Source organism: Manacus candei, unplaced genomic scaffold (genome assembly GCF_025592945.1).
Source record: "Manacus candei isolate 608988 ecotype Guabito, Panama unplaced genomic scaffold, ASM2559294v1 h1tg000005l, whole genome shotgun sequence".
NCBI lineage: Eukaryota > Metazoa > Chordata > Aves > Passeriformes > Pipridae > Manacus > Manacus candei.
Window position 1 is genome coordinate 16,178,179 of NW_026138053.1, and position 22,522 is coordinate 16,200,700.

At 36.4% G+C, this 22,522-nt stretch overlaps 1 protein-coding gene across 2 annotated transcripts in view; it reads left to right on the forward strand.

Moving 5' to 3' along the window:
- LOC127478074 (hornerin-like) overlaps positions 1-22,522 on the forward strand; it is a 77,650-nt gene that overhangs the window by 40,238 nt on the left and 14,890 nt on the right. For both annotated transcript variants that reach the window (XM_051803248.1, XM_051803259.1), the window contains exons 15-54: positions 103-120; positions 700-735; positions 1,749-1,793; positions 2,740-2,769; positions 3,024-3,059; positions 3,380-3,421; positions 3,704-3,733; positions 4,010-4,045; positions 5,262-5,297; positions 5,631-5,672; positions 5,925-5,954; positions 6,231-6,266; positions 6,672-6,713; positions 8,010-8,042; positions 9,411-9,431; positions 9,691-9,726; positions 9,854-9,895; positions 10,056-10,091; positions 10,192-10,230; positions 10,567-10,611; positions 11,208-11,237; positions 12,418-12,456; positions 13,074-13,115; positions 13,297-13,338; positions 14,211-14,252; positions 14,759-14,800; positions 17,021-17,062; positions 17,166-17,204; positions 17,585-17,626; positions 17,723-17,761; positions 18,072-18,113; positions 18,217-18,255; positions 18,648-18,689; positions 18,786-18,824; positions 18,954-18,998; positions 19,488-19,529; positions 20,114-20,152; positions 21,307-21,345; positions 22,024-22,062; positions 22,312-22,350. In XM_051803248.1, the coding sequence (XP_051659208.1) occupies positions 103-120; positions 700-735; positions 1,749-1,793; positions 2,740-2,769; positions 3,024-3,059; positions 3,380-3,421; positions 3,704-3,733; positions 4,010-4,045; positions 5,262-5,297; positions 5,631-5,672; positions 5,925-5,954; positions 6,231-6,266; positions 6,672-6,713; positions 8,010-8,042; positions 9,411-9,431; positions 9,691-9,726; positions 9,854-9,895; positions 10,056-10,091; positions 10,192-10,230; positions 10,567-10,611; positions 11,208-11,237; positions 12,418-12,456; positions 13,074-13,115; positions 13,297-13,338; positions 14,211-14,252; positions 14,759-14,800; positions 17,021-17,062; positions 17,166-17,204; positions 17,585-17,626; positions 17,723-17,761; positions 18,072-18,113; positions 18,217-18,255; positions 18,648-18,689; positions 18,786-18,824; positions 18,954-18,998; positions 19,488-19,529; positions 20,114-20,152; positions 21,307-21,345; positions 22,024-22,062; positions 22,312-22,350 (1,515 nt within the window). The remainder of the gene's footprint in view (positions 1-102; positions 121-699; positions 736-1,748; positions 1,794-2,739; positions 2,770-3,023; positions 3,060-3,379; positions 3,422-3,703; positions 3,734-4,009; positions 4,046-5,261; positions 5,298-5,630; positions 5,673-5,924; positions 5,955-6,230; positions 6,267-6,671; positions 6,714-8,009; positions 8,043-9,410; positions 9,432-9,690; positions 9,727-9,853; positions 9,896-10,055; positions 10,092-10,191; positions 10,231-10,566; positions 10,612-11,207; positions 11,238-12,417; positions 12,457-13,073; positions 13,116-13,296; positions 13,339-14,210; positions 14,253-14,758; positions 14,801-17,020; positions 17,063-17,165; positions 17,205-17,584; positions 17,627-17,722; positions 17,762-18,071; positions 18,114-18,216; positions 18,256-18,647; positions 18,690-18,785; positions 18,825-18,953; positions 18,999-19,487; positions 19,530-20,113; positions 20,153-21,306; positions 21,346-22,023; positions 22,063-22,311; positions 22,351-22,522) is intronic.

Below are 22,522 nucleotides of genomic sequence, written 5' to 3' on the forward strand. Positions count from 1 at the left end.
CATCCAAAAGATAAGGACCTTTTTTCCCTTTCTCTGCTGCAATGTTCTGTTTGGACAAGCCCTCATGCAAAATAAGTAAAAATTGTTTTGTTTCATTTGCAGCGTCATACCTTCCCCCAGGTAAGCATACTTTTTTCCTATTATTTCCTATTATTTCTATATTAATATTACAGTTCTTATGGAATCAAGCCAGTTTCTCAGGATGGTGTGTGCGTTAGGCTTCCACATTTGTCCCTCATGCCCCAGAATTCAGCAAACAAGTGGCTGGATCAGGAACTGGATTTGCACGTGTGGTGATGTGTGTCCAATGCAGGCGACAGCGAGAGAGCTGCAGTGGTGATGGTGTCTTAGCTTCACTCAGCACATTTGGAAGAGCCAAGCTGACTGCTAGTGCAGAGAGGGCATAGCCTGTGCTCTGCTGCTCCCCACATAAGTTGTAACAGAAGCAGATGTAAGTGTAGAAAATTATGTAGTAGGGCCTGTCTGTCTCCCCAGACTTTCAGAGCTGAGAATAAACTAGTTTAATGCTGGGTGTTAAGAACTGATACTCAGTACATCACACATATGACCTTTCCCTTTATTTTGACAAACTAAATGGTATATATAAACTTGGTATTTTCTGTTCAAGTGCATTGCATTTAAACAAGGCAATTAAATTTACTGTATTATGGTTTTTTTGTTTGTGGACTTTATTTTCAGAGTTTGGGAAGTTCTGCTACAAGGATCATAGTACAGGTAGACATTCTTTTCTCCATTACACTCAAGTTTTAAATGAAGCTTTGTCTCAGTAAACTAAGTAATTATTCCCCTCTTAGAGAACAAGTGTGGATAATTTAGATATAACTTCAGTGGTGGAGTGGGGTGTTTTTGTGACTACAGCAAAGTTGATATCTTGCTTGGTTGCTGATTAAAGACCATTGCAACTGGGTTTTTTCTGGGTCCTTTGCAATTTTAACTTACATCCAACTCTTAATGGTTTAGGCTTCCCTTCCTTCATATGCCAGTCTGTTAGACTACAGCAAATTCTCACTTTCACTGAAAGATCAGTAGCAGGTTATCCCAGATGACATTTGTCTTTTGAAAATCATTGCTTTCAAAATGTATAGCATTATGTTCTTTCATGAGTAGTGATGAATGCTGGCAGAGAAAGGAATAAAACTTCCTTGTTATTTTATTTCTAAATTTAAATGTACAGTGTTTTGATTACACAGGTTAAGAGTTTTCAGTATGTAGATATAAATTATATTTGATTCCACTCATAATCCACATACTTCATGGGAATCAAAATATTTTCTGCAGTGACTTTTCTTTTGGCTTAATTGTAACCATGGCTTCTTCAATTCATGTTTTGACAAAGCCTTTGTTAGAAGTTTGTTGTACTTAGTCATGAAAATTCAGTCATAATATGAATACAAATGGATATGATTTTAATGGTTTGTATGGTACCACTGAAGGGCAGAATTATTTAAACTCACTTGAAATACCTCAATATGACACAATGATGTGTTATACAATGAATTTTCTTTAAGAACATGATATCAAAGTGTATAAATACTTTTAGCACTTTTATTTTTGAAGGATCTTTATATACATTTTGTATCACATGGAGATGGCATGGCATAAGAAAAGGTCTAATGAACTCTTTATGACTTTCAAACTAGCTAGTAGATAAAAAGATGGAATTGCTTCTTGAAATGTCTTAGTACATAATAACTCTTAAAAATAAATAACTTTTTTTCCCCATGTAGGGTGGACAAAGACAGCAAAGCAGCAGCAGCAGCACTTATATCATGGTAAATGAACTTAAAGGGGGCTACAAATATTCCTCTAGACTTCACTGAAACAGGGCCAGCACAACTCAGAAATAAATTATTTTCTGCATTTTGAAATTTATTTCACAGGGTGCAGATATTTCTATCTATCTGACTTTTGTTCATAAAATTATCATCTGGTATTGGTGTTCAACTTATTTGTTTAGAATGCTCACAAATGTATTTTTCTGTGTGATAGGTTGAATTGAAATGACTGTATTCCACTCAGTGTGTTCTCTGAAAGGAGCACAAAGGTCATGGCACTAAGGAAAAGTGATTCTAGGCTCATTACCACACCATCAACCCCATACTGGTAGATCCTATGTATATTAGACCTCAAATTCCAAAAGACATAAAGGGTAGTTGCTTAGCAATATCAAGAATGATGAAGAATCATAATCATGGACCGATGTGCAGTGTTTTTCAGCATTACTTAAAGCCATGAAGATAAAGCTACTTCTGTGAAAAACAAGTGTGTGGATTCAACAGATACTAACATAATGTCATCATAAATTGTTGAAAACTAAAAGTTGAGACTATTATAGTATGAACTCAAGTATGAAGGTTCTTCAAGACTTTCTCCTTTTGTGGAGCTGGGGGTGGGAGGGAGGCAAATGCATGTCAATATCATCTGTAGCACTACATGCAATGATAAAAACCTTTCAAAAGGGTAGGTATGACTTGTAAGGATCAGTTCAACAGGGAGGTCAGTACTCAACATCAAAAATGCTCAAGGTTCGCAGTCTGAACCTCAGTTTGTCATGGCTTTTGCTGACAGTAGGACAATCTGCAGCCCAGCTGCCATCATACTGTTCTGTCTCCTCTGTGCTTTTTGAGAACCCCACGTGCAGCTGTATTGTCAAAAATGTTATGCTCTTTAAAGAAGCCTCTTTGTCCAGGTGATAAATACCTTCTCTTTTTTTTAAAGGGTTCCCAAGGCAGCCAGTCCTATGGCCAGGTGAGGCTTTTGTGCTGAAATGCACCAAGCTTTTCTGTAGGAGCCTGTCTTGTAAATGGACTTTGGGATGTGGGTGGGTCTTTTTCCTTCTTGGTGTTACTGAGTCATCCTTGATTTTGGTTTGTACCACTGAAATACTATGAAAGAAAAAAACATAGCACAGAGGAACTTTTATTGGAACTGGGCTTTTCTGTTGCATCTTTGCTAAGAGACTACGTAGCTCTGTTTGCAAATGACTTCTTGCTTTTTTACAGGGCTACAGACCTCAAGGTGGCAGTTCCTATGGCCAGGTAAGAATCAGTCAGTCACCAGTCAGAATGCAGCCTTTGAGAAAAGGAGTGCCATGGCACAGAAAAAGCAATTAGCAATTCCTCAGAATTTGATCTTTAAACCACATTTGCTCTGAAAGTGTGTGTTTATCCATGTACTACTTATATATCTGGAATCCCAGTATGTGAAATCATGGCACTCAGCATCCTCATAAGAGCCAGGAACATGTTCTGCTCCTCATACTGCCCTGCACAGCTTTAGGAAGTAGTTACTTGCTTTTCCTAGTACAGGCTGAGTTCCTTAGCAAAAGGGAAGTAACCAAATTATGTCCTTGTCTTAGGGTGGGCCAAGTTTCCCGGGCAGCAGCAGTTCCTACGGTCAGGTAAGCAAACTAAATATTCTGTAGGAAGTTCTTCACTGATATCTCTGTGACCAGAAAGACTGGCAGATTTTGGAGACTGATATTTCCCTTGGCAATCTGCACCTCAATTTGAGTCATGGCTTTTGCTGACAGTAGGACAATCTGCAGCCCAGCTGCCAGCATACTGTTCTGTCTCCTTTGTGCTTTTTGAGAACCCCACGTGCAGCTGTATTGTCAAAAATGTTATGCTCTTTAAAGAAGCCTCTTTGTCCAGGTGTTAAATACCTTCTCTTTTTTTTAAAGGGTTCCCAAGGCAGCCAGTCCTATGGCCAGGTGAGGCTTTTTTGCTGAAATGCACCAAGCTTTTCTGTAGGAGCCTGTCTTGAAATGGACTTTGGGGTGTGGGTGGGACTTTTTCCTTCTTGGTGTTGCTGAGTCATCCTTGATTTTGGTTTGTACCACTGAAATACCATGAAGGAAAAAAGAACATAGTACAGAGGAACTTTTACTGGAACTGGGCTTTTCTTTCTGGTATTCTATGATTCTGTTGCATCTTTGCTAAGAGACTACGTAGCTCTGTTTGTAAATGACTTCTTGCCTTTCCTGCAGGGCTACCAGCCTCAAGGTGGCAGTTCCTATGGACAGGTAATTGTCAGTCAGAATACAGCCTTTGAGAAAGTGGAGTGCCATGGCCCTGCAAAATTTGGCCAATCCTAAATATTGTTTTCCATTTATATAGAGTTCTTAAAAAAACAAACCTCTGAATCTATTTCAAAACTTTTGTTGTGAAAATGACAGTTTTGTTTTTCATGGATATCTGCAGAAATCATAGGTTTCTGCTGCTATCTTATCTTTTCCATGGGTATGGAACTTTAAAATTTATGGTAGAAACAGTCTATTTGATGCTATTACCATTCTAGTTGACCTTCATGATACAAGACAAATTTATAGTCAATTCTTTTATGTCTCTTGCTCTCAGTACAGAGAAACAGTGCTGAGGAACTAAAGAACACTGAGACAGGTTCTCAGCTGCATGAATATTTGGTCATAGAGCCTGTAAATGATGAATATTTACCTCCCTTTACAGTTTTTATGTAAATTAAAGCAGGTCTGAAATAGCTATGATTTTTTTTTTAAGATTTCTTATGTCACATAGCAGAAATAAACAAGATCCTTCTAATTCTATTTGGTAATGCCCCATCTTTGTAGCTGTCCCAGACAGCTGTGGCACATATCTACATGTACATAAAACAACTGCTCTTTGATGAGATTATATTGAAGGCAGATTGCATCAGCAAATTATACCCACAGTAACTTTATATTATTGAGAGTTTTTCAAAAAGTACTATCATCCCTGGCTAATTCACTTGACCTGCTAATTTTAATTGCATTGGGTTTTTTTACATTTTATGAGTCTGTGTTTTTTTAAGATTCTTCCTTAATTTTTCAAAATTATTTTACATCTTTATTTTCCCTGGAGGAAGGGCATTGTGCAACTGGTGCCCATGAAAAATACAAAGATAGGAAATCAGTATTCACCTACCGTTAGCCATCTAAGCCCAGTGTCCAATAAATGGTAGGCAAAATAAACATAATAAGAAAATGTTGCATGCCTTCCTGGAAAACCTTCATAAAACTCGAGTCCTGTCTGAGACACATGTAAAACTACTCTACAGTCCTCATTCAATAAATACAGCTCTTCATCCCGAATAAGAAGTATCAAAATAACTCTAGTTAAGCAGCAGAGTCTGTACATTCTCTGTCTTATTCCGGCTTTTTTTACCCCACGAAGAGGCAAACTCTAGAGGGGCATCTGCTTCACAAATACAGTAATTATGAATCAATAACTCATTTCATACAGGGCTACAGACCTCAAGGTGGCAGTTCCTATGGCCAGGTAAGAATCAGTCAGTCACCAGTCAGAATGCAGCCTTTGAGAAATGGAGTGCCATGGCACAGCAAAAGCACTTAGCAATCCCTCAGAATTTGATCTTTAAACCACATTTGCTCTGAAAGTGTGCATACTCACACTCAAAATTTATCCATGTGCTACTTATTTATCTGAAAACCCAGTGTGAAATCATGGCACTCAGCATCCTCATAAGAGCCAGGAATATGTTCTGCTCCTTATACTTCCCTGCACAGCTTTAGGAAGTAGTTACTTGCTTTTCCTAGTACAGGCTGAGTTCCTTAGCAAAAGGGAAGTAACCAAATTATGTCCTTGTCTTAGGGTGGGCCAAGTTTCTCGGGCAGCAGCAGTTCCTACAGTCAGGTAAGCAAACTAAATATTCTGTAGGAAGTTCTTCACTGATATCTCTGTGACCAGAAAGACTGGCAGATTTTGGAGACTGATATTTCCCATACTCAATTTGAGTCATGGCTTCTGCAGCTCAGCTGCCAGCATACTGTTCTGTCTCCTTTGTGCTTTTTGAGAACCCCACGTGCAGCTGTATTGTCAAAAATGTTATGCTCTTTAAAGAAGCCTCTTTGTCCAGGTGATAAATACCTTCTCTTTTTTTTAAAGGGTTCCCAAGGCAGCCAGTCCTATGGCCAGGTGAGGCTTTTTTGCTGAAATGCACCAAGCTTTTCTGTAGGAGCCTGTCTTGAAATGGACTTTGGGGTGTGGGTGGGACTTTTTCCTTCTTGGTGTTGCTGAGTCATCCTTGATTTTGGTTTGTACCACTGAAATACCATGAAGGAAAAAAGAACATAGTACAGAGGAACTTTTACTGGAACTGGGCTTTTCTCTCTGGTATTCTATGATTCTGTTGCATCTTTGCTAAGAGACTACGTAGCTCTGTTTGTAAATGACTTCTTGCCTTTCCTGCAGGGCTACCAGCCTCAAGGTGGTAGTTCCTATGGACAGGTAAGTGTCAGTCTGTCACCAGTCATTATACAGCATGTATGTGATGTTCCCATATATGTATTGAGAATTCTGTGGTTTGTTTCTGAAAATAATATAGTAAGTAGCCATTACAAATAAGAGTTGTGAATTTTTTTCATGAGGCTGGCAATTATAGGCACACTGAAACAGCTGTTTCCCATGTAGAAAGGAGTGCATGTAGGTGTCAGCTTTCTGATGCACTGTAGTCTTAACATACACAAATACTTTACCAGAAAATTCACAGTTGAATGTAGAGGGATGTAGATGCCCCACCTTTTAAGCAGTCAAGCATCTAAAGCACTTGAAAATTTGTTTCTGTATTTGAAATGGAGAAAATGAATGAAAATGAATATTTGGATTACAGGCTGCTCTTCTTTTTTTCCCAAGCAGGGTGGATCTTCTTCAAGTGGCAGCAGTGGTTGTGGACAAGTAAGTCCCTTTTTCTCCAAACTATTTGAAAACTAGACCCAGCTTTCTTTCCAGTAGTGACACATTTTTCAACAAGTTCTATAATGTTTGTTAGTTTCAATCAATTGTTTTGATTGTTACATGGATTTATCTAGCACAGAGATCAAGGAAGGCTGATATTGTTTGTCATTGTAACTGGTATGAAATGCTTCTCCCATTTAGAGTTACACACTGAAGACAGAAATCTCTCTACTTAATAAACAGATAAAATATTTCCTTGGGAATTTTTGGATGTTGCTCCATTTATTTTCTATAGAAAAAAATAGGATTAGAGAGTGGCTCCTGTGGAACAGGAATTTAATTAGTAGTTTTCATCCTAATTCCATTTCAACTTGTGTATGCCTACAACAGTAAAGACAATGTCTTCAGTGATGAGATCCCAGATGAACGGATCGTCAATGAGGTCATGTAGTAAACCTATGGTTAAATAAATATATTGAGGAAAGCAACAAGAATTAAATAGAGGTATAAATACAGACATTTTCACAAGTATTTAGCAGAAATATTAGGACTGGTGTAAGTTAAGCACGAATGGAAATGCATGGAAAAGCATCATAAGAAGCAATACAACATGGACACAGATAACAACAGTCAAACTGATAAACACTGAAAAATGTGTTCCTTCGACCTAAGCTGTGTCACAGGTGACAGAGCTCTTGACTTATCTGTGCTGTGATAATGGGAGTGCGACAGCCAGGGTAGAACTCTTTCTGTATACTGTTTCTCATCCTGTTATCCCAACAGGAAGACTGGCTGTAGCCAAAATATACCCAAAACGGGAAATAAAATGCATTGAGCAGCAGCCTTGCCTAGCATCTATAGTGGGTGAATCTAGCAAGTGATAGATGGTCACACTGAGATAAACGGTCACAACAGAGATAGATAGTCACCCATCAGTAACAGTTGATTCCAAAAAAACCCCACCAACAGTTAATCTTTACCAACCAAGAGGAACTAGGGTGATACAGAGAGACATCCGTTGCCAGCCTATCTTTCTTTCCTTGTGCCTCACAAGAACTCCTCCTTTGATCACCTGCGTGCATGTGTCTTGATGCTTCTTAGTATGTGGGTATGGGAGTGACAGAAGGTAAAGCCACACATTTAAAGGATTAAATAAAATTAAACTCACCCTCTGCAAAGTTTTATGGTGAGTTTTCTTACATTAATTCTCACAGAAGAAATTTTAAGAAAGCAAATTACTTTGAAAGAAAAATGAAGATTTGGGCATTTACCTTTTTGTTTATTTTTTTTTAACAGGGTGTTTCATATGATAGCAATCCCTGCCACCAGGTAAATACTCTTTCTCCTCTTATTTTAAGATGCATCCAAAATTAGTTTTGCCACTAACTCAATTAGCAACAACTTCAGATTCATGTGGCACAAATCTATATAATCTTGAAAGTTAGGAGATGAGAACTCACCATCTTCCTGTACACAGGAGTATCACGGGGGCTTTGGAGTCTTTTTCCCCCCTTTTTCCTAGGATTATGCCTGTGAAATGTCTCGCTTTATAGGACATTAAGGCCAGATTCTGGAAAGAAGAACTCTGCTGCAGAGTTGCTGAAGTGGCACAACTTAAATCAGGGCTGGAGCTGTCAAAAGTCAGAAAATACTTTAGGACTGCCACTTGGGGTTCCTGGAACAAACTGGCTTAAGAATTCATTCAGTTTTTGCAGGGAACTAGAGACAGCTACATGTGTATTTGTTCCAAGTTCAATGTTGGAACTGTAAAAACCACTATCCTAAAGGGTGTCAGCTATGTTTAAAGAAGTAATCTCTGTCATGTTGAAAATTAGTAAGAAAACAGCAATAGATGATTTCTTTTTTATTTTTGATACTTCTTTTGTTACTGAGTTTTCACAAGGAATAGAAAAATGAGATAAAATAATTGTATCAATAAATACTGTGCTTTATAAATATATACTATATTTATAAATATAAAAACAACATAGATGTTACTAAAATATATTAATATGATTTGGTATAGTGTATACAATGCACCGTATTTAATACATTGCTATAACTTGAAAGAATAATATATTAAATAGGTATGTAATTGTTTTATAATAGCATTTCAATTTTTTCTTTGTAAGGAGGAACTATTCCTTTGTAAGACTAAAGAAGGTGCTTAAATTTTGTTCTAAAATCTGCTAGAACATTGAAAGATAATACTTTTTATTTCATTTTCCTTTACCTCTTCTGAATGAAGCCTCAGTCCGATTTCAGTGAATGGCAAATATCCCACTCACTTCAATAGCTCAGGATTTCACTGTTCTTATTATGCACTTTTGTCACTAATACTTCCAAAAATGTCTTTTCTGATTACACTTGGAGAAGTTACATTTCTCTGCTAAAGGGGGCATGTTGAAACATACTGAGTGTTTTATTTAAAACCTATTCCTGGAGGCCCTGATACTTCACAGCTCACAGCTTTCTGTGTAATAATGCTACCAGGGGAATTTTTCATATATTTCTCATCTAATATTTACCTTTGCACTATTGGCAATCTGTGCTTACTGCATTAGAAATTATATCCATATTGCATATCTACCTTTTCTTCTTACTCTTCCTAAGCAAGTATCATAACTTTCATTAAAAATATTCCATATACAAACAGCAAGTGTCTAAAACATGCATAATTTTTTGTCTGATTTACAGGGTGGATCACAGGGTAGTCAGGTAGGCAACTCTTTATTATCCATTGGTAAAAAGTTTTTAAGCATTTTTAATTCAGCATATAGTTTTCTTGCTTATGAGGGTATAGACACTTGCGGGGTCTTCCCATCTCCAGCCTGTTACTCTTTCCCTGCAAACATACTTTTTATCAGCCCTGAAATTCTACTTACATAGAAAGAACTCAGTGCCCTAAGACAGCTCTGTGCATTCTGATAAAATTAAGCTCTCCAGAATTTTAACTCTTGCTGTTTTGTTTTCACAGGGTGGATCATACTCACAAAACTATGGTGGTAGCCAAGTAAGTACTAGATTATTATTGTCTCCCCCTGGGGTTTTATGAGCTTTTACTTCCATGATGGTTGATCAGTATCCAATCTGCAATATTGTAATATTCATTCTAATTATTTTTTGTTGTTGTTTCTTAGCAGAGTGGATCATCATCCTCACAAAATTATGGTAGCAACCAGGTAGGTAGACCTTGATTTTCTCTTGGTAAGAATTCTTATCATATTTGATAAGTTATCCAAGTATCTTAAAAGAAATCCTAGGCAATTGTTTATTCCAGCTTTACAGTCCTTGAAGAAAATCACAGTTTCTTCTGAAGTAGAGTTTATATTTTTTTTGTAGGATGGATCCTACTCACAAAACTATGGTGGTGGCCAAGTAAGTAATATTCTATTTCCCTACTTACACATCACTTCATATAAGCTTTAGTGTCTGCTCAAAATCGGGTTTCTACATCCTGATTTTGTTTGTTTTAAAGGGTGGATCATCCTCCTCAGACACCTATTATGATAATCAGGTAACTAGTTCTTTCTTTCTCCTAGTTACACATTATTTGTAGTCCCTGCATCATCTTTCTCAAAGATGTAATAAAACATAATTTTTTCTCTGCTCTTCGTGTTTTGGGTTGGGTTTGGGTGTTTTTTTCTTTGCTGAAGATTGGAACATTCCCTGTAAGCAACTATTGCAGCTATGGATTTGGCTCCTTTTTTTTTTCCTTACATAGATCTTAATTTAATTTAACTCAGCTTTTCCTTTGCATAAGCATCTCTTCTGTCTTGCAGAGTACAGTATCAAAGTGTATTGCTAACAACCCATTTTGTGAGGAAATAACTGGTATCTGCTGTTTTTCTAGGATTCACAATATTCCTCAGATGATAATCCCAATGCTTGTGATGATGTGAGTATGTTTTCTCTAATATATTTTCATCACAACATTTTTTGTGTAGATGAGAAAATATTGCACTGCTAGATGCAGTCTTTTGAGCAGAATGATACAGAAAGAATGCCGAGTTCCCACACTAATAGCTGTTTCAGCAACTGCATTTTTCTTGGTGAAAGTTGTCAAATATGTAATTACAGATATGGTTTGTGTTTTTAAATGCATTTAACTTGATAAAATGAAATATGGATAAAAGTATTTCAATGGCTTTGCAGTAACAGAAGATTTTCCCCAAAAGGTAAAGATACCTTTTACAGTAATTTTCAAAAAAAAAAGAAAATCTAAAAGAAAATATTTAAATACATACAATGAATGAAAGAAGAAATTATGGATATTCCACTGCTTTTCATGTTGCACTTCTACCAATCTAAAGCTGCTATTAAAATGTTTTTCAGATTGTTATTATAGGATTTCAAACTAATTTAGACAAGGCTGTGGAGAATGTGAGCAACAAGTGGAATATGTCCATATGCTGTTTCGGAAAAAATTAGTTTTCTGTAAGCTTACTGTATTTAAATAATTCTTTAAAAAGGGAATAATTTATTCTTTTCCAGAATGACACTACTTACAGTGCCAAGAGTCGGGTAAGTACTTTGTTTCTTCTGTAATACTCAAGTTCTTATGATTAATGACAGTGTTAGTAACTGAACACTTCTGTATTAGACCCATGGACTTCTAACTGTAGTGTATGATTGCTTTATAATACCCTTCAAAAAGTTAATTATTTCTCTGTACTCAAGGTTGTTGCACAATTATTAAAAACTGCACAATACAGAATATATACTGATATATTTTCTTCATAGTACATGCACTTTGACTGTGTAGTTTTTTCGGGAATTAACCACCTATGTACATGAGGCATGTACCTTACCTCAAGCTTTTTTCACCTGTTCAAATTTAAACTCTCTTTTATGCTATTGCTGTAAAGTAACATTTGTCCCTGGTTATACTCTCTCTGTCAAGACTTTCCATCTGTCCTACAAGCAGAAACTGTGATTAACATGGATAGATTGTGACCAAGCAAATATATTGTTGTGTAAATAAATTACATTTTCCCCTACTTTTTTCAGTTCATAGAAAAGCTTTTTTTATGTCACAGCCTTCTTTTGTTTTACTGCCATCTAGAGTAACCTCCTGTCATCAGCTACTTGCCTTCTCTTCAGTTGTCAGCCATACACTGTACTGCTTCATTGTTTTCCCCATTTTTCTCTCTACTACTTTAGTACTGCACCAAACATGTATTCTAGGAAGTAAGGACGTCTTCTGAAACATCCTTTGTTTTCGCTTAAATTTACCTTGAATGCAAAAGGTTCTGAAAAAAAAATCCTTCAGCAGCAAGCCTTGTTTAGGGGCCTCATCACTTCCTCCATACAAAAGGTGCTAGTATTCCCTTGGTTATAACAAAGGATAGGGAATTCTAAAAAACAAACAAACAAACAAACAAACAAGCAAACAAAAACAAAACAAAACAAAACCACCAAGAAAACATTAACCATAAAAGAGTAATTATACATGTTGTTCTCCAAACCATAATGGTTTAGCTGAGGGAGACTCCCCTGGGCAGGAACTTCTGACCGAAGAGCAATAAAGGGAAAACAAACAAAGAATATGCTTTTTAAGACCCTTAATGATATTAAAATGAAATCTCCAGACATTTTCCTTTGCCAGAATATGTGACCTTGACAAGTAGTAGATTTTTGCTAAAGTACTTAGTGCAGATAACTCCACCTCTAAAGTAGTAACAGTCTTTTGGCTCCTTTACAGGGTTCTGGTTGTGCAAAGAAGAAAGTTCTTGTTACCCGAGTAAGTAACTTTTTTTTCTTTTCTTTTCTGACTGCTTGTAGGATTTTAGCCCTAACTTGTCCTAATTATGCCTAATTTTTCTGTAAATATGTTACCCTAATTAATATTCTTCTATTTAAGGAAAAATTAAAATAAAGTTACCTAACTATTTGCTCTTTGCACGAATTTCTTTAAAGGAAATATATAGATGAAAAAAAGACATGCAAATCATGCTTTGAAGTGGAGGGCAGCTTAAATTCCTGCTCTTCATTAAGCACAGAGTTAGTCCAAGCTAAAGTTCAAATTAAATGAGTATCATACAAAGGACAGCTAAAATTTTAGCTGAAAAGAGATAGAATAATGAAGTAAGAAAGAATAATATTTGGTAATTTACTGTGCTCAGCAGGCTGTGGAGGGGATACGGGTATGTGTACTGTATAGCTTCAAGTCAGACTCAGCAGTAGCCTATAAAAATTATGTGCAAATAACCTTTTATTTTATAATAAGCCATTCCTACTCAATGTATATAATAAAGGGTCTGGAGCTGTTTTAAATAAATACAGAGGGGAAAAAAAGAAGGTCTATCACAGATCAGAGAGTTTTAATCTCCTAATAGCAAATATTCCTGTTTTTTACAGGATACATCACACACTTTAAGCAGAAGAGCCTATGATGTACAGGTAAACCATTCTTGTCACCTTTTCTGAACTACTGCTGGTGTTATAACTCCTTGCTGTATTACCTACAAAAAGAAGGATCTAGTTTCCACAACAGAGAATTCTGTTTAGGGTTAGGTAGTTCTCTCCCAATAGCACTTTATTACCCTTACTGAAAAATGTGTCATTTTTTATTTCTTCGCAGAATGCATCTTCTCCTTCAAACAGCAGCCACACTGACGGCCAGGTAATAACATAGTGTCAGGTGCATGATACCATTGCAAGGAGCTTTCTGATAAATTATAATTCATTCTGAAAGTTAGGTTCCACTAATCCTTCTGTGCTGAAGGATGCTATTTTGAATTGGCAGCGTTTTCCCTATAATGTTATAACTTTGCACAGTTGTAAATGGGCCCAGAATACAGAGTCTGTTCTGTTCCTTCTCTCCATTAAGCAGGTAACCATCACAGGTGTTTCTTTACGTAACATTTTGTAAAAGTCATTTGCAAAACACAAAAAAAATAGGTTTAGAATCTTTTTTTTTTGGAAACAGTCCTGCTCTAGTGATGGTAATGACCAGATATATAATTTATTCATTTTAAATTTGGTAAGTAGGTACATCTTAGGGGTTAGGTACTTCTGTTACAAAAGTAGAACCAACTTTCATATTCTATAGGATCGTGTACTGATGCAGCACTGTATATGTTAGAGAATTTTGTGAAATTTAAATGATCCAGAGTGGCACTTGATTCTGTTTTTATTAAAGCATCAGCTTCCCAGAGATCCTGAATCCTGCTACATGCCACATTATGCAGATTTAACACTAGCATAGTCTTCTGTCTCAAGAGAGTTTGCAATCTAATTCAATAGTGCAGTCAGATTTATAAGCTCCAGAAAATAACTGTTTTCTTAATTAGTTTTCCTGATACCCATTCCCTGTGTATGGTATCATTAATTAGGTTTCATCCAAATCTATGTTTTCACAATAATTCAACAGATAGTGCTTGTTCATGCAGGAAAGTAGTAGAAAGAGTTTGTCACCTTACTTCTCACTACATAATTTTATAATTCAGGTTCTGATAAAATGCTTTGATAAAATGTAATTGTTTTTTTTCAAAGGGTGGATCATTTATTGCAACCAGTGGTGGATCAAGTAATCAGGTCAGGATTGTCTTTATTTTTAACTAGTCTTGTCCAGATTGCTTCCTGGTAATTAAACTAATTAAATTCAGGAATCAGAGTTTAAGTGAAGTACCTTTGCATGGAGGATTGGTCATGTTATGCATTAAATTGTAAATGAAGTGACTGTTCAGATTAAATTTATCAGAAATGGCTCTCTGAAGTCACTTTTCAACAGTTTCAATTTCATGTATGTTTTATTGGTGAGAGCACAATGGTGATTCTCTGCACTCTTGGACTACTTGATACTTCTGTCTTGCTGAGCATCTGTCCCTGAGACACGGCACCAAGAGATGTACTATCAGTCCAATTTTCAAAGCAAATGTTAATTATTCAGAGCTAAACTCATTTGTTCTAGGTGTAGGAAAGGTCACAGCTACTCTGTAACCCCACAGTCTTTCTTCCCCTAAACAGTTTCACATCTGAAATATGAATTTATTTTAAATTTCCACAAAGCAATGATTGTTTCCTTTTTTAAAAATTTATAGGGTGGTTGCATTTGTCCTGATGGAAGCAGTGGTCATAGACAGGTAATTATTTTTTTGAGTTTATACTTCGATCTACATAATGGAGTATCTTGAATTAATCATCTAGTAAATATGGACACCTGGTTAACATTAAACATTAATGTTCATTTCCTTAGTATGGGTAAACTACATACAATGAAACGGAAGAATGAATTCCACTTTACTTGACCTGCATAGTTACTATTCAGCCACTAACTTCCTGTACCTGTACTTGGTGATCCAGATGCTCTGTCACTTGACTGTTATGTGCTAATTATTCATTACTTTCAAAAAACAGTCATTATCCCTTATAGTAACCACAGAATTTAATTTAATCAATTTAATTGCATCCAGGTTAGTTTCCTTGTCTTTCTAACTGGTGCAATAAAATACTGTGACTAAAACATCAAAATCTGTAAATGTTTCAAAATTTAGTTTCTTAAATCAACATTTAAACTGTTCTTTCCCATAAAGACAATCACTGCAATTTCATTGTCACTTGCACTGGATAAACTTTTCTCTTAGGCAATGCCCCTGTGCTGGGAAAAAGGCCAAGGAATGTGCTTACCTAGACATTATAGTGTAGTTTTACCAGGCTTCTGGCTTCACCTGGCAAAGACAGATGAACTTGCATTTTAAAGTCACCTTTCTTCTACCGGAATACTTATTGTGAACCTTTTACTGAAGCTGTATTTCCATAAAACCATTTGAATGGTGTAATATTTTTTTTTAGTTTTCAATTTCAATGGGAATTATTTTGCGGATTATCCTTTCTATTTAAAACCCCCCATGCTATTTAAACAAACTGACAGTATAAAAAAATTACTGCTTTCTGGACTTAACTTCATTAAGTTAAAATAAAGAGCAGTCATTTTGGTAAGGTAGAATACCACCTCTTTCACCTAATTGAGGGTGAGCAGTAATCATGACCTGTATGTTTTAAAATATAAACTAGTCTATTTAAGATAACTACTATTGAAACCTAATTGAGGAAAAACCTTTATTTGTCATGTGATTGTAAATCTATATCAACAAATCCATTTACAAGGAAAAAGGTGGGCATCTTTATGCAAGTTTTCATTCTGATGAGCCCTTTTCTTTACATGCTTTAATTGTTGCAAAAAAGGACTTAGTTTGTAACAGGAATCCACCACATCTTGATTGGGGAGATGAGAGTGTATGTATTTAGTTGCTATCAACAAAAATTTTCAACATGAAGAAAAGACACCGAAATTGGATACAGTAGAAAATCAACTCTCAGTGCAGATGTGTCCACTTTGATTCACAAGAGATTGTTTTCCAGTTTGCAATTTTATCAGCTGATCAAATTAATTTATGATGAACTAGATAGCAATAGAATTGATCTTTGCTTTCATCCAACAGTAAAATCCAGCAATCTTTGCAAGGAATAGATTGAATTAAAAAACAGAGCTATCTTCATTTTCTGTCCAGGGCCCTCTACATGTGGCAGCTACAGTGCCTTAGATTAGCATGCAAACAGATTAGCTGTGATAGGTAGGTACATTCTTCTGAATAAAAAAGCAAGCTATAGGTAGATGTACATGTACAAATAAACCACCATTCATAAATCTTACATAAAAGAGTTATCTACTTCCTTGAAGATTCTTCAGCACAGGAGGAAAATTCCTGCAAAAAGTTTTTTCAAAGAAAAATGGTTTTCCTTATGTGGATCCTGGATCCCCAAATGTCTCACACTGCAATTATTCTGCTTTTTCTCTAAGTTTCATCTAAAGGCAAGACCTTAGTCTACTGCTCTGAGGAAGCAGTCTAACCATAGAATAATACTTTCCCTGTTCTGTATATGAAGGGGATGTGACAGTAATAGTGGATGCTATGGACTGGTAAATAGTCTTCTCTCATAAGTGGTGAGCTCTCCTAAACACTATTTACACTTTGGAAGTTCAGTGTTCTGGCAATTTTTAAAAAGACCATCATTATCATGATCATCTGTAACAACAGAGTCTGCAAGGCATGACATTAGATTCTGTGATTAGAAAGAGTAAAATTAAATGTTACTGCTACTTTCAGATCTTTTAACCTGAAGAGAAAAAATCAGAACCTGCTAAAGTTTTCCTGATGTCTAACAATGCCCCCCCAGCATTCTCTTTTAATGTTTGCGGTAATGTTGTCCTCAAAAGCTTTATTTGAAAGAACAGAAATTCAGAATGGACTCATGTAAATGTCTGCTTGCAAGAAAATAGCTAGTCTATGTTTTCATTTCAGGGAGCCCCAGGTTATCCACACAGCACATATTCTGGTAACCAGGTAAACATTCAGATAAAATGCCCTATTCAGAAGCTCCATCCAAAACCTTCCCTTGAAGGAGTAGCCAAATATAAACCAGTAACCCATTCTGTCTTCTGCACAGGGAGGGCCTTTCTTCTATCCCGGAGGATCCTATGGACAGGTAGTAGTTCTTCCTTCCCTACCAGGATAACACAGACTCCCTCCTCCTGGCTCCATCACGCCCAGTATTGTGGGTGCTATGACATGCCATAATTAGAGTGTTGTCCCTTAGAGCAGAAAACTTAACCCTGGTGTAAGCTAGAGGTGTGAAGTTTGACAGAGAACAGTACAGACTGGTATCTGCAGCTTCCTTACAGAATACAAATTTCAGCAGGCTAAGAAAGTTGCCACCAGAAGATTTCTTCTAGTTTAACAGTACCTGTATTCAGGTACATAGAAATTAGCTCAAAATTGGGAGAAAGAGTGTAAAGAGAGAACTGGATAGGCAGGTATTTAAACTCTTGTCTGTGAGAAAATAACTGGTTTGTGTTTTTCTTCTAGGGCAGCCCAGGTTCTTCCCACAGTTCTTACTCCGGTAACCAGGTAAATATTCGGGCCACTGTGTCTTCACAGGAGCAGTGTAAAAGTATTCCTCGAGAGAACAATTCAAACCAGTAAATTTCTGTGTTTTCTGTGCAGGGAGGGTCTTCCTACTATCCTGGTGGATCTTATGGACAGGTAGGTGTTCTTTGTAGAGATAACAGAGTTCTTTTATATTCATTCTTATGTTCCCTGTGTAGTGGCTGTTGTGAAATATAACACCCAAGAAATGAATCAGCTGTTTGTAACTTACAACATGAAATCTGTCAGAGGAAAAGACTAAATTGTATTTACAACTTTCATGGAAGAATCTTTCATCCAAATAAGAAAATCGGTGATAAAAAGTTCCTTCTGGTTTAACAGTATTGACCTAGAGTGAGAGTTGGGTACATTGGTATTTACACCATCCTGTTTGCAAGAAAATAGCTAGTCTGTGTTTTCATTTCAGGGAGCCCCAGGTTATCCACACAGCACATATTCTGGTAACCAGGTAAACATTCAGATGAAATGCCCTATTCAGAAGCTCCATCCAAAACCTTCCCTTGAAGGAGTAGCCAAATATAAACCAGTAACCCATTCTGTCTTCTGCACAGGGAGGGCCTTTCTTCTATCCCGGAGGATCCTATGGACAGGTAGTAGTTCTTCCTCCCTTACCAGGATAACACAGACTCCCTCCTCCTGGCTCCATCACGCCCAGTATTGTGGGTGCTATGACATGCCATAATTACAGACTGTTGTCCCTTAGAGCAGAAAGCTTAACCCTGGTGTAAGCTAGAGGTGTGAAGTTTGACAGAGAACAGTACAGACTGGTATCTGCAGCTTCCTTACAGAATACAAATTTCAGCAGGCTAAGAAAGTTGCCACTAGAAGATTTCTTCTAGTTTAACAGTAATGGTCTTGAATTTTATTCAGGTACATAGAAATTAGCTCAAAATTGGGAGAAAGAGTGTAAAGAGAGAACTGGATAGGCAGGTATTTAAACTCTTGTCTGTGAGAAAATAGCTGGTTTGTGTTTTTCTTCTAGGGCGGCCCAGGTTCTTCCCACAGTTCTTACTCCGGTAACCAGGTAAATATTCGGGCCACTGTGTCTTCGCAGGAGCAGTGTAAAAGTATTCCTCGAGAGAACAATTCAAACCAGTAAATTTCTGTGTTTTCTGTGTAGGGAGGGTCTTCCTACTATCCTGGTGGATCTTATGGACAGGTAGGTGTTCTTTCTTGTTTGTAGAGATAACAGAGTTCTTTTATTTTCATTCCTATTCTGTGTATCAAAGACAGAAAACACTTTCTTGAGGGAACCAAATTAATCAACTTTTTTTTATTTTCTTTACAGGGAGGGTCTTCTGTTTATGATGGTAGCAGTGAATCCTATGGTCAGGTAAATACTCTTTTTTTCTCTTTGTATAGAGGGTGCTGGGGGCAAATGGCCTGGGTCAAATATACAGCTATATTCTGTATTTTGGCTCTTGCTATATTTTAATGAAAGTGGGCTTTTTCTTTGAGGAGTGAGTGAATTTGTATATACTTCCAGGCTACTTAGTTAGAAGTTTACAAGGGAGTAAAAAGTGGGGTGCCTCCAATCTTGAAGGTTTGTTCTTGTCAACAATGCTAGCTTTGAATCACCTGCAAGATGAAGGTCTTTTCAAAAGTGGAATTAGAATTTGAGTTAAAAAATATGTTAAATTAGTGTTTTACAGGGACATAATTATGAGTTGCTCAAGAGCCATTCTTATAACTAGGTAAATAATCATACTTTTTAAATCTTCCCAGAAGGAGATCCCTACAGTTAGTGTCCAAAAAAAAGTCTGTTCCAAATATGAGAATTATTCTGTTTGCAGTATGAGAATTGTTTATGTTTTCTGAACAGGGTGGATCTTCCGCGTATAGTGGTGCTGAGTCCTATGGCCAGGTAATTGTTATTTGTCTCCTATGCCAAAAGCTTAAGATTGCTCTGTTGGTTCTTATGTGCACTGGGTTCTAGGTTTCAGTTATTTTTAAGTGACCATGACCACAGAAATGCCATTTTATCTTTTGGTCCTCTTTAATTCACCCTTTTACAACTCAAATGGAGGGAAGCCCCCTAACTGTGCCCTGTGACTGTTCAATGCTTTAACTACTTTATTGTTTATGCATTAGCTCATTCAAAAGGAAAACATTTTGTGCATTTACTTTTCTTATGCAGAACCTGTTGAAAGTATAGATAATGGGATTTCTGAATATAAAGAATTATTAACTTTGCAAATGAACTTTATCTAAAATTTTTCCTTATAAAAATGTATGTTTGCAAGGAGGGTTTTTTCCCCCAGCCTCTTCTGTTTAAGCAACAGGTGAAGTTACATATTTTTTTCTTTTCCTGCACATTCGCTGCTTTAGGTAAAATTGAAGATTCTAAGCGGTTTGTTATTTTTATTCTTTTATTTTATATTCTCCACAATTTAGAACATGTGAGAGTCCTTTTTATATGAAAGTAAATGTTTTTTCATTATTTTACAGGATTCGCCTTCCCTAGGAGGCAGTGAAACTGCTGAGAGTGTAAGTATTTCTTCTCAACTATATCAATATCTTAATTCACTACCTCTTAAAGTATCTATTTCCTTACATGGACCTTTACTTTAACTCGTAATCTTATCTCCAAGAACTCCTTCACACTACATTCTAATCATCTGTTGTTCATCATTTTCTACAATAACTTCTTTGAAATTGCATTTTTTCTACAGAGAATGGAAAATGTAGATCTAAATTATGTCATGCTATTGTGCTATGTATGATAAGGGCTTTGCAAATTAAAATTGCAGTTACAACAGTTCTGACTTGTAAAAATCATACATTTTAATTGGTTATTAGAAGTAGCAATTACAAAGGAAACTCTTTATTTCACAGTTTCCATAAAAATGCAATATTATTATGTGACTACTTCCCTCTCTTTCTGTCCCCAATTCAGACTACACTTCATTTGTGTTTTTCCAATGCCAGATGTATAAGATTCAAGTTCCTTCATCTATATATTACATAGGAATGGTCTGGTTTTGTGTAGTGTGATGAAAACTGCCTGCTTTTCTGTTTAAGAAGATGCTTTTTCTCCTGACTAAAGTATATTTCCTATAAATTCTGCTGAAGCTGTTTATAAAACTTTCCAAGTCTCCGCCTTGAGTAATTGACTGTACTTTAAATGGATTTTCAGTAAGTCTGGTCCTGGTTAGTAGGAAATTGTTCTCTGCAAATAATTATAAATTCAGCTGTGCTCTTCAGCCACAGGTATACTGGGTCATTAGTTTCAGTGTAGTTTCTGTACCAAAATCTTCTTACAGATATTCAAGAAAGCTAAAATATGATACTACAGAGGGCCCAAAAAGCCCTCTGAAAGAAAGTAAGGTATAAAAACATTGGTGTGTACCACTGAGGTCTACAAGAACCAAGACAGCTGATGCTTTGCTCTGTAACATTCTGGAGGAAATAAAATTGAGATGTGATCTCATTCCTTTATATCACTATGTCAGAATTCACCTTTCATATTAAAGAAATGCCATTCACCAGAAATGAGCAGAGAAAGAACTTGCGGGCTGCTTATCCTACAGCCTACATCTTTAACCTTCCCAACAAACAGTATTTTTCTTTGCCTTCCACCCTTGCTCAGAAAAAAATAGTAATATTTGCCATTGCAATAATTCAATTCTAATGTTTTTTAGGATTCCTCCTCACCAGCTGGTAGCCGCCAGAGTGAACGGGTAAGTGCTCCTTCCTTGTATATTGCCAGGGTGTCTGTCCCAGGGCTTGGCAACTGCCAGACACCTAAATCCTGTGTGGAAAATGGTGTGGCAGCTTCCAGTGTGGGATAGAAAGTCCTCAAGCACAGAGGGAATGAGGATATGGCTGAAGAGTCAAAGTACTGCTAGGAACCCCAATCAGTGCTGAGGTGTGCTCTTAAATATCAAACTCACATCACAAACGTGATACCACAATTTATTGTTCCAGTTCCTGTGCTTTTTAAATCACTGCTTAACTGCAAAGGGCTTCAATACCATGATTTTTGCAGCATTTATTTCAAGTGCAATCCTTTGCTTTGTTGTGCTATGTGAGGCTTTCCATTTTTATGCCATTTTTACATGGCACCCGTTGTATTTATTCTAATGAGTATTAAGTAACACAGACTGAGAAATTATTTTGTTGGAGATATAATAATTCTTTATTTGTTGTATCCCAAAGAATATCTTCATCAAAAGAGGAATTATCAATAGTCATAAAGAGGCATGTACTGTTTTATACAGAAAGACAGATTTTAATTTTTGTTCTTGAACAAGAGAAAATTAAGGAAGGTGGAGAAGCAAGGAATGTTTAGCTTCCACCCTGATCTTTCCAGGTTTTGGTTTTTGGTTTTTTCATGTAATTTCAATACATTTTTCCAGGATTTTTATTCCCCAGGAGGCAGCCAGTCAGGTGGACATGTAAGCATCTATTTTATTCATTATTTGCAGTTCCCTTCCAAAATGGCTCTACTATTTAAAAATTATCCAAATGAGTAAAGTGTACCAAGCCATTCATTTCCTAGAATTTCCCATGACATCTGGCATCATGTCTTGTGAAATCAAATGGCAAGCTGTTTGGAAAAAAATTAATAATTGTGTGTCTTCAACATCAGTCTTGTTTTCCAGAAGCCATTTTAAACAAAAATAAATTGCATCTGCTTTTTATAGGGATCATCTTCTCAAGGTGGTGGCTACTCGAGTGGACAGGTAAATACTAAATCTTTGTATTTTTGTCCTGAAGTATCTATTATACAAAAGTTTGAGGCCTCTTATTACTGCAATTTTTTATCTGTGAACAAGATTGATTCATTCTTCATTATATATCTCTGTGTAAAAGTCCAAGTGTAAGCAGAGTGGCCAAAATACAATTCCTTATCTT